The sequence below is a fragment of the Anser cygnoides genome, chromosome 5 (genome assembly GCF_040182565.1).
Source record: "Anser cygnoides isolate HZ-2024a breed goose chromosome 5, Taihu_goose_T2T_genome, whole genome shotgun sequence".
Lineage (NCBI taxonomy): Eukaryota > Metazoa > Chordata > Aves > Anseriformes > Anatidae > Anser > Anser cygnoides.
The window spans coordinates 12,379,814-12,391,137 of record NC_089877.1 but is presented as its reverse complement, the minus strand read 5'-3'; the positions used below and the strand labels follow the sequence as shown (position 1 = coordinate 12,391,137).

The following is an 11,324-nucleotide window of genomic DNA, read 5'->3' as shown; positions in this document are numbered from 1 at the left end:
CTTACCGTGTCCCTAAGTGTTGTGAGTAACACCACGTCAGCTCAGGGGAAAGAGAAGTGGTCACCAGGACCTAAACACCCCAGCTGTCCTTCCTTTCTGAAGCCTTACCACTGGCCAGCAATGACGCAGGGTGGCTGTTTCTGGCCCTGGTGTGGCTACTGTCCCTGAGTGGGTGGCATCTGTCCAGGACAGCCCGTGGGGTTCTGCAGCTCCAGGCCAGCATCATTCCTGAAAGGTGCACTGCACTGCCTGTCTTACTGCTTTGTTATGGGGCTGAGCTCGCTGCGAGGTCCCTGAAACACTTCTGCTAAACGGCAGCAGCTCCCAAAGTGCTTCTATGGCCAGGATCACAGGGCTGTTGTCCCAGCAGAAACCCGTAACTGCTCAGGATCATGAAAATGTCTCAAAACACCCAAAAAGTTCTGTGAATGTGGGAAGACCTGGGTCAGCAGAGGGATGGACTGATTATCTCTGAAGGCAGGGTTGTCCACACAAGGAACTGGGGTTTGGGCACCCCCTTCGATGGGTTTTGGGAGAGAAGGAGTTAGTAAGCAGGCCACAGTGCCCGAGCCCTTGTCCCCTTACATGACAGGGGGACAAAAATGCTTCTTGTGAGATTTTTTGGAGCTGTTGGGAGTTGTTTAGGTGGTTCTAAAATGAAACAGCAAAATCTCAAGTGCCCAGCTCTTGACAGAGGGATTTGCTGGCATCTGAGGCGCTCTGCTGCCCTCCTGTGAGAGCAGCTCATCTGGCAGTTCATGTGGCTCTGAGGAACTGCTGTGACAGTATAAAATATTTGTGGAATTTAATATGGAAGTCAGTAACTGAGGGGCTACCAGTGTGGCAGCAGTACTTGGATATCTCTTCACCTTCCCCGTGGCCTCAGTCCCTCCAGGTCTGGAGCGAGATGCCTGCCTGAAAGCTTGCCTTACACAGCAGCAGAGGGGGAAGCACGGAGACGCTGACACCCGTGCCCAGCCTCACTGCCTTTCTAGCCTCCTAGCAGGCCCTGGAAGCCTTCCAATCTTCTCCATTTTACAGATGTGGAGCTTGAATTGCTGCGGCAGGAAGCGAATCCCTCCCTGTGGGGATCACAGAGGCCCCTTCCCTGTGCTGAATGCAATTTGTGAGCTGCAGCTGTCTCTGGGAAAGGGGCAGTGCCCGCCCGGCAGCCTCCCAGAAAACAAGTGCTTTTCTCAGGAGGCCGTGGGTGCCAGCGCCTGGTGAAATCCCTCTCCCCTCTGCGGCTTCAGTGCCAAGAAAAATGCAGATGTAGCTGCAAGACATCAAGGGTGTCTTTCAAAGTGGCACTCTGCCTTGGAGCCTGATGAGGAAAAAACAAAACAAAGTATCTGAGGAAGTGCTGCTTTTCATGGACAGGACAGACTCTGAGATTTGAGCTGTTTGTGAACCTTTGGAAGGGATGCAGTGCCTCACTTTTGTGACCCCCCTCCCAGGTCTCTTCCCCTTAATGTTGCAGGATTCATCACCAAAATCCATCTCGGGGGGGACCCTGAGAGCTGAGGGCGCATTAAGGGTGCTGCCTGCTCCCTGCGTGCTCGGCGTGGTAATTTCTTTCTTTATGGACCGTGTGCTCTTCTGACGGAGGGAGGGAGCAGCTCGCTGCTGCAGCGGAGGGAGCCGTGTCCCTGCCAACCCTACAGATTTTTACAGTTGTCTAGCCTTTTTTTCCATCTCTGTGGCTAATCTGGCAGCACCAGGCTCCCCGGTCCTGTGCCTTTTGGGATGCTGCAAACTGCAGGATGCCTGGGAACCCTGGACAAAGAGCTCAGTACTTTGATTGTAGCACAATGGACTTTCTTGCTCTCATTCCATGATATATCTAGATGTGTCTCTTCCCAATCAGCATTGTGTGAGCAGTACCTCATGCTTTTTCAATCTCCTTCTTTCACCCTCTTGCCCTGGAAAACAGGCAACAGTTTGTTTGATGGTGAAGGCAAATCCCATCCACGAAATCAGAGGTCTTAGACCCAGGGATTCCGGAGTCCCCTTGCTGAAGCCCTTCTGACACAGGCTTGAGGGAAGGGAGTGTGTGGGTGGATGAATTCTGGAGCGTTAGGTCCTTGTTTTCGTTCTCAATTTCATGGTGTTAACATCTGGTCTGGGTTTGCTGGGTCTGGGATGTAGTCCTGCTTTCTGTCCTCTAAAACAATCCTTTTCCCTCCTGCCCTTCTCGTTTTTATTTTTTTAGTGGTAAAATCTGAATCCCTGAGCAGACAAGGCAGCCAGGAGTGGGGCTTGAACCCCCTCCTACGACTAGACAGCACGTGTGCTGGCAGGGTGTCCTAGCTTTTGCTTTGTAGGGCAGCCCTTTAACTTGTTTAAATCAAACTCAGGATTTTGAGTCCTATTCTGCATTTATGATCTATTCAGAGGTAGATGTGAGCACTCTGGGAGGAACTATGGGGGGTTGGGATGACGTGGAGGTAGAGAGCTTGCTGTCTACACGAAGGAACCAGGACCACTGGAAACAGACCCACCGACCCACCTCCCATCCAAAAAAAGGGGGAATTTCTGCTTTGCCCTGGTGGTTCCGTAGTTGCCCAGTAAATGTGTGTTAGCATCTGCCTCTGGGTAACCACACAGCCTGGGCTGAGAGCAGGTCACTAAGAAATGGTGTGTAGGGGCCTCTGAATGACAGAGGTCTGCTGTGCAAGTGGACGGGGCAAATGAGGTGGTGCTCGGGCTGGGGCAGATAATTGCTTCTGTGGGGCCTCAGTGTGGTGCTGCAAGAGTATCCCCGGGTCTGAGCAACTCAAAGGTAGGATCTGGGAGGAGGTGGGGGGTCCTTTCCTTTGTGAAAGTTAAGCTGTGGGAGCAAGGGTCATGAGTGGACCTGACTCTCAAGAGGATATAGAGAGCATTAGCGAGATGTTTCTTTGTCTGGATGAGATGGAAGGACAAGAAACAAAAGAAGGAGGATTGTACAGGGCTGGATACCAGCAGAGAGGATGAGAGGCATTTGATAGGGGAGGCCAGGGAGGGACGAGTTGGGGTTCAGTAGCCAGGTGAGCTGGATCTGCGGGGAGCGATGTGGGTGGCTGGGGACGAGAGGATGCAGGTGAGGGAGTAGGGGCAGTGGAAGTGGGAAGGATAAGATATGGGGAATAAAATGTGTGACCAAAGATGTGTGACAGCGGGGAGGTACTATGTCAGGGCCTTCACAACAGGAATGTACCTTGCTGGGAGACTTTCAGTAGACAAAGTAGAATCTATTGTTAAGGGAGGTAAAGAGCAACAAGCCAGTGGCTTCCTCCTCCAGCTACTCTGTCCCAGGACTGCTCCTGCCCAGATACTTGAGCCCAGCCCAGAGACCCAGGGTCCCTGCCCAGGCTGCCACTTTGCCATTTGCAGGTTCAGCTGGTAGCAAAGCAAACCACATATCCCAGAGACACGGCACTGACACAGTCAGCCATAAAGGCTGCGCTGGTCGAGGGATGCCTTCAGCAGCACTTACACACAGGACACATGTAAAACAGACACAGAAAGCTGAGACATCTTCCTCCTCTGGGAGAGACAGAAGTTAATTAGTGAAGGCACACAGACATCACTCTCTAGGTTCACAGGCGCACACACTTCCACAGATCCTTTGAGTACCAGGCACAGCCCCTCTGTCTGTCCAGATCCTTCCCAGATCCCACAGGTACTGACATGGCCCCTGTCTCCATCCAGCACCCCCTACAGGGATCCCTCAAATGCCTGCATGGTCCCCCAGCTTTAGCTAGCACTTAAACCTTGCATCTCACATGCACATAGGAGAGTGCAAAGACAGAGAGATACTTAAGAAAATAATTTAATGAAAGATATAAGAAGATAGGATGGATTGCAGTCTATCAGGTGCAGGGTGCAGCCAGACAAGCATACTGACCAGTCCCTTTTCATACGCAACTGGCTCTTTTAAACCCTTTTCATACCTACCCCCTCCTCTTTGCTCTTCCTGATACCCCTTCCCCCTGCACACTCCCCATGGGTTTGCAGAGCTCTGCAGTTTCTGCACCTTCCCAGCCTGGGGCCCCTTGCTTCACAATCTTATCAGATGCAAGGTTCATCCTTCCTGGAAGTGGTACCTGTAGCTCATTAGCCCACCAATTAGTGTGGCTGGGAGGTTTGTTTCTTGTGATTGCCTCCCAGTTTAGAAGTCATCCATCAGATAACCCAGCTGGAAGAAACACTGCTTGCATGCTCTCAGAAATTAGTGTGACTGACCAGATTTGGTTCTCATCACTTCTTCCCGTTCTTATTACCCCTTGTTGCCTTGGGAAGAGGCCCTTGACCAGATACCCTTAAAGCAGCACTCTCCTTTTACATACCCTTACATGGATGACCCAGAGGCCAGTGGTTTTTCAATTTCAATGAAATGTAAATGGGAAACAAATTGGGAGAGAGCAATGTACTTGCACGGTGTGAGATGAGGGTTAGAGCTTCCAACTATGCTGAGACTTTAAGGTTGTCTGGTGGTTTGCTGGCTTCTCTTTAAGCCACAGGTGGGAGCCAGCTCTGTGTGTCTCACTTGCTGCTGAATTAGACACTTAGGAACACTTCACAGCACTGCCTGGGGGACAGATAGCCTTGCTCAGAAGCTATGGGAAGGCAGCATTTTTTGCTGCCTCAAGGCAGCTCAGATGATAACCCGCAGCTTGGCAGTGATACGTGCTGCGTTTTGCTCTGCTGGGCCACCCCATTCATCTGGGCATTGGGAAGTCTCAGGGTCTGTCCACGCTTCCTCCACAGAACTGCCTGTCCTTTGGGGCTGGGAGTGAGGCAGGACACATGCCACTTCTACCTTGTGACAAGTATTTCTGCAAAGAGCTGGGATTCTGCATCCCCAGTACATCCTCTCTTAGTGCTTCCTGACTGCATTATCAGTTCTCTTCCTGCCTTTGTTGGGTCTTGGAAGCAATGCTGCCTTTCTAATCTGAGGACCCTCCATCCCTCCCAGCCAGGCCTTGGGAGATAATAGTGCTGACTGATTAGTTCTGGTGCTGCCTCGCAAAGCTGAAGATCTTCCCCCTCCTTCCAAATGTTCCCTGAAGATACCAAGGGCAGGGCTGTAGGGGACATGGACAATCAGGAGATACTGGGACGTGGAATTTCCCCCTGTGCGGTATCCACAGCGTTCAAAGGTTTTGGGAGGGTACCACTGCCTGGAGGAGAGCCTTGGGCAATGGCAAGGTAGGTAGCAATGGGAAAAGTGGAGGAAGGACTGATCTGGAGAACATGCTCTGAGGGTGGCCTATGAGAGCAGGGGCAGGCGCTGCTTGCCAAAACTGCAGTGCTGTCAATCCAGAGGCTGTTGTGGACTTAATTGTGTCCTGGGGTAACAGCAGGAATGCTTTGCCTTTTTTGTTCCTAGCAGGCAGACATACCCTCAGTGACTTGGACGATGGGCTGTGCACCTTTTTGGGCACCTTGCTGGGGAACGCTCTAAGTGACAGCTGTCTTTCTGCCTGTAGTTAATGCCCCAGAGAGAGGGTAAACTTCCTGGAAATGTAGCTCCTCTTGATTTCAGTAGCTGGCTGGGTAGTGGATTGGTCATTTCCGAATGCCCCAGGCATTACCTGCTCACTTCTGGGGCTGACCCTTTTTGCCCCTCTGTGCTTGTAGACCAGGCCCAAGAGAGGAAAAAGCTTTCCAGATCAGTAATGTCCTGGGTACAAGGGCTCCTCTGTGCACATGTGGTGATGCAGGGGGAGGAGAAGGAGTGGACAGAGAACAGTGTGTTCCCGCTGCTTGGCAGAGAGCATGTAAATCTGTGGCTACAAGGCTGCTCTCATCTACCGGGAGAGCAGCCGTGCTCCCTCAGCCTCCCGGGGCTGACAAGTACAAGGATGAGCTAGCTAAAAACTGGAGCCATGATATCCAAAGCCCAAAGCTCAGTAACAATGAGACCAACTCATGTCACTCAGGTAAGGGTACAGGAACTCCAGTGCTTTCTCTGAATGCTGAATTTAAAAATCCATATCCTTTCACTTTCCTGTACATTTTGGCTTCTTTAAATCCCTGGCTTTCCTACTGAGCCCATATAGCTGTTTCAGCAAGACTCCAAGGGCATGCTCTGTGCCAGGGAGCGATGATGTGTTTAAGTGCAGTGTAAAGGTGGTAGCAGTCGCTGGTACCAGTTTGAATCCCTCGCTGAGCACACACCAACCGTCAAGGACCCCTCCAGTCGTGCAGTATGTAAACTGCAGTGACCTAAACTTGCTTACAGCTGCTTCCTCTGTGCCAGCATCACAGCAGAGGTTGTCCCTCTGCAAACCTTAGCTAACCCCAGCAGCGCAGACCTCTGACATCCGGACTCAGGAACTCCAAATCAGGACACTGACAGAAGCTCTGAAATTAGTGTTTATCTTTTATCTATCCTCTAGGCCTTCCACATGACTTCCAGGCTCTTCCACATAATCACAAGGTCCAGGATTGTATCTATCTCTCTGCAGCTCCCTGAAAGGAAGGTGTGGGGAGCTGGGGGTTGGCATCTTCTTGCAGATAACTAGTGATAGGACTAGAGGGAATGGCCTCAAGTTGTGCCAGGGGAGGTTCGGGTTGGAAATGAGGAGACATTTCTTCTCAGAAAGAGCAGCCAGGCGTTGGGACGGGTTGCCCAGGGAGGTGGGGGAGTCACCGTCCCTGGGGGTGTTCAAGGGAAGGTTGGACGTGGTGCTGAGGGACATGGGTCAGTGGGGGATATTGGTGGAAGGGGTGCAGTTGGACCAGATGATCTTGGAGGGCTTTCCCAACCTTAACGACTCTATGATTCCATTCCATGTTTTTATTGTAACTGGCACGGTTTGCAGCCCTGGAAGCTGGACCTCTGACGAAAATATTACATATCACAAAACCGACGATAAAACCCATGACACTCCGGGGCCACAGAGCCCGGCTCAGCACTGACGGCTCCCCCACGCCACTCCACGACCCCTCGGGGCCGAACCCTTCCCGGGGGTCCCGGGCTGCAGGACGAGACCCCTCCTGTCAGCCGGGGCCGCCGCGGCGCCGCTTTCCCCTGCGGCACCGTCCCCTCAGGGCGGGCCGAGCCCGTCCCGTCAGAGCCCCGGCGCGGGGCGGTAACGCGCAGTCGCTCCTCCCGCCGCTGCCGGAGTCGTGCGGGGGGCCCCCCGGTCCTCCCTCCTCCTCCTCCTCCTCCCCTCCCGGCCCGTCCCCTCCCCGCAGGCGGGAGCGAGGCCCTTGAGGCGGGCCCGGGTGGGCTCGGGGCCATGGGGGCAGCGGCCGCTCCTCCTCCTCCTCCTCTTCCTCCTCTTCCTGCGTCGCCGCCACCGCCGTGAGGAGCGGCGCGGCACGGCCGGGGGGACGCGGCATGAGGCGGGGGTAGGTGCCGGGGAGCCGCGGCCCCGGGGGGCTTCCGAGGCTCTCGGCGGGCGGCCGTGGGGCTGGGAGGGCGGCGGGGGAGCCCTCGGCGCTCCGGGGTCTGGGTCCGGGGTCGGGGTTTGGGTCTGGGTCCGGGCTGGGGTCGCAGCGGGGCTGCCGAGCTCTGCCCGCTGGCCGGTGGGATCGGGGTTGGGTTTCCCACCGGTTTTCCATTCGGCTGGCTCGCCCGGAGCCGTTAACGCCTTGTGTCCCTGCAGCTGGAAGCGTCGAGCCTCGGGCGAGTCCAAAGAGTGCAGCCGAGCCTTAGCGCAGGCGGTGAGACGCAGCTCGGGGCGCAGATAGCGAGATGAGGTTCACGTAAGGAGGCAGAAGGCTGATAGCGAGCGCTCCCCTGCCCAGACACAAGAATATTCCCCAGCTCAGACACGAGAGCATTCCCCAGCTCAGACACAAGAACGCAGTGGCTGATTGCTGTCCGCTGAGGCCAACGTAAGAAGTAGGAGTTGTGTGTTACATTTCAATACACCGCTCCCGCAAGTTTCGCCCGGGCTAAAGCTTCAGAGGGCGAGCTGCCGAGCGCCCGGTGGGGCAGGCGAGCGCTTCTCCGTGGGCTGATTTTGGTTCGTGGCAGCACAGCGCAGTGGCTGCCGGGCTGCTCCCACCCGCACGGCACGCTCGAGTCCTCCTCGCCAGGCTGCGGGCCGGAGTTTAACCTGGAGGGACCCGCAGGCTGTTCGTACAGGAAATAACCCTGTCAAATCAGCACTGCAGGAAACGTGGGGCCTGCTGGAAAAACTGCGGATCCTGCACATTTTTTTGCTTTTTCTACAGAATCCAACTTTAGAAGGTTGTGGTGTGTGTGGCTTTTTTTTTTTTTATGTATGTTTTGTTAGTTTTTTTTTTTTATTTGCTTGTTTGTTGGGGATTTTTTCCCCCTGATTTTTGCATTTCTTGTGTATGTGGGGGACCGTTAGGATACGATACGTTTTTCTGAGGAATACAGCCACCAGTCAGGCCAGCAATAGCAGGAGAGCACAAGTGTATGTGGTCCTTTGGTGGCTCAGGGTGTGTATTTCAAACCCCAGCTGGAGAATGGAGATAAAGGCTTGGCTGGGCAGAAGTCAGCATAACCAAGGCTTTCTTGGCAGTTCTGTTTGCACAATGTGGAGAATGTGCTGTTCCATTATAGAAGATGAGATGATTTTTCGGGGTAGGTTTTTAGGTACCTTGGCATTATGGAGATGGTGTAGATGGGGCTTGTTCTATTCCTGCCTGTATTCCAGTTTTCTTCCATCCTGCTTGTATATACAGAAGCATACGTGTCTTCCGAGACAGATAACTTTCAACTGAGAACTTAAGTCATAAGGAAACAATTTTTTTCCCCTTGTTATATATGGGATAGGTTAACTCTTAGTAGTTAAGTGGATTGTTGAAGTGTCCTCATTTTTTTTCCAGGCATTTGGGTTTGAATTTAGTTTTTCCTCTCTGCTTTGTTTTTTGTTGTCTTCTGATCACAGAAGCTGGGGTCCTTCTAGTGAGTTTTGGGTCCAGTGCAGGAGTGCCTGGGGAGATGTGGTCCCTGTCATTTGCCCAACCTAATCTCAGAAGTCCATGGCAGAGTGGACTTTCACTGCCATCTGAGAAATGGTTTAACTGTCGAACAAACCGTTCTGTTTGGAACGCTCTCCCTGCTTCATGGCAAATCCACTGCAGAAAACCTCCCCTGATTTTTGTGTGGCAAGGATGAGTTGTTTTCATCAACTCTCCGTCTTCCTCCTGTAACGGGTTTCGTTCCTTTCCATTGGGTCATTCTTTTGCTTGGTACCTCCCCTTCCTGAGTGAAGCCTTTGGAGACCTACTTATTCCATTAGCAATGTTGCTGTTTAGGTACGTGATACACGTTAGCTAATCTTGACCTTTCTAAACCATTTTATTTCTTCTGTGCAGTTTTGCCTTTCCTCTGATGAACCAAACGTGTCAACAGAGCAGCCAAACTGGACAAAACACGTGCTGCACAGTCTGAACACTGTGTAATGCACACTTGTCTGCTCTCTTGCACCTAAAGGAGTAGAAGCATGCACAGTATGGGAATTCCTGTTGGTCATGGGTCACTCACTAAGGTGTATGCATTTCTGTGTATTGTTTTTTATCTAGCAGTTCCAGTGTGATGGATAGCTTGAGATGAATTATCTTTGCGTGGCAGCACTCTGTCCTTTTTCCCTCTGACCAAAATTATTTTTATTTTCGTGCCCTTTCCCCACGTTATTTTCTACACTTCCAAATTTAGTATTATTACCAGAATGAGCCTCCCCTCCTAGATCTTCCCAGCGAAAGTTCAGGAAAAAAACAGGTGAAGTCAACAGGACCCCATTTCCTTCTGTATCCTTTCCTACCTTCCAGCACTGTTGATATTCTCACTTGTTCTTGCTCTACAAAGAGGCCACAAAAATCTGTGGTTCTGACTGCAATGTCCCCTTTTCCAGTTCTGTAGTAAAAACGCTGCCCAGTTTGAATGGCATGGCATCATGGGTGGGCCTCATGATTCGACTGCCTTTCTATATTTAGGTGAGATGAAAGAGATCAAGGTTGTGTTGAGCTGTGCGTGGCTGAGGACACAAGCTTGCTCTCTGTGGTCTGTGCTCTGATGTACAGTATGGGGCTGGGGAAAGAGCGGGGCCTGGTTGGAATGCAGGAGGTGGAGCAAGACCAGGAGAGAGAAATAGAGATTGGAAAAAGGGAAGAACAGTAGGTGACCCTACACGTGAAGAGATGATGGCTTCTTTGCACCAGAAGGTAGTGGGCAAGAGGCAGCAGCCAGGAAGCGTGCAGGAGGAGGGACTGATGCTGTTCATGCAAAAGGATGGCTCCACAGCTCAGCTGAGGCTTGTTACAGATAACTGGCAGCTGGTTAATCTGCAGAGCAGTGTGTGAGTGCTGCCGAGTGGCTGGACATGATAGAAGGCTTCCACGTACACAAGGCTTGATTGCACTCCCTCGGGCTTCAAGTGGCAGGTGACCGTGTGAGGACAGCTCTGTGCAGGGAGGAGTGATGCACGTGCTCCAGGCAGCCCCGTGATTGCAGCGCCCTGCCACGTGGACATCCAAGTCTGCTTTTTCCTCCCGTAAGACCCCAGCAGCTGCAAAGCCTGCTCGATTCATCAGTCTTGGTCTGTGTTAGCTTGCCAACAGCTGACAAAGTCCTACTGAGCTCTGGGGAGCCGCGTCCTGGGTGACTTTTCCGATTTCCTGTCTCTGTTATGTCTGTACGTGCCAGCCTTTGGAGCTAGGACGTAGGGCTTCATCCCTGCTCAGTGAGGATACACTGCTTTTGGCGCCACTGTGGAGGGCTTTGGTGGAAAAACAACAGTTTGAAGAGGAGTGGGGGTGAACGCTGGGTTTGCCGTGAAGGGTCTGTGTATTGCTCGGGAATGTGGGAGCTGTGCTGTCTTTGTCTTGCTACCCCCCTTAGCTGGGGAAGCAGTGTCCCTGAACTTAGGCCGACTGGGTGTTTGCTAGGTTTACAAGTTGTACCCTTGTGAAAGGAGGTTTCTGATCGTCCTTCAGAGCCGTGCGTGCTTCTGGGTGGTTTGGTCTTACCTAACAGGCTCCTGGGCTCTGTGCCGTGTCCCTGGTGGTTCTTTCAGTTCCCGTTTGAAAGACTGGTTGTGAGAAAATGGTTCGTTTAGGACTTTCCCTCCCTGGAAAGTCTTGTGCTTAGGGTAAGCAAGCCCAGCCTAGGGGTAAAGGAGGCTGGTGGCAGGTGTGCTGGCAGTGTTAGAGGGGGGCTGCGAATCACCGCCTAGTCCTGGTTTCGAATCAGGTCTCAGTTTTGAGAGTCAAATTCCTGCAGCACAGAGGCCCACAACCTTTTGAGTGCCCGCTGCAGCTCCACCAGCAAGCAGAGCACGCTACTGAATGCCCTGTTTGGTGCAATACTGCTCAGCCTTCTTGAAATATTGCGGAAACCCAGCCTGGTGTGT

General features: G+C 52.6%; 1 protein-coding gene across 7 annotated transcripts in view; it reads left to right on the top strand.

Moving 5' to 3' along the window:
- The first annotated feature begins 7,076 nt into the window (after positions 1-7,076).
- Positions 7,077-11,324, top strand: part of RAB3IL1 (RAB3A interacting protein like 1) — a 67,162-nt gene continuing 62,914 nt past the window's right edge. For 6 of the 7 annotated variants that reach the window (XM_066997401.1, XM_066997403.1, XM_066997400.1 and 3 more), the window contains exon 1: positions 7,077-7,344. In XM_066997401.1, coding sequence (XP_066853502.1) covers positions 7,334-7,344 — 11 coding nt within the window. In that variant the 5' untranslated portion in view covers positions 7,077-7,333. Of the gene's footprint in view, positions 7,345-7,601; positions 7,834-11,324 lie in introns of all 7 variants that reach the window. The other variant, XM_066997406.1, reaches the window with a different exon arrangement.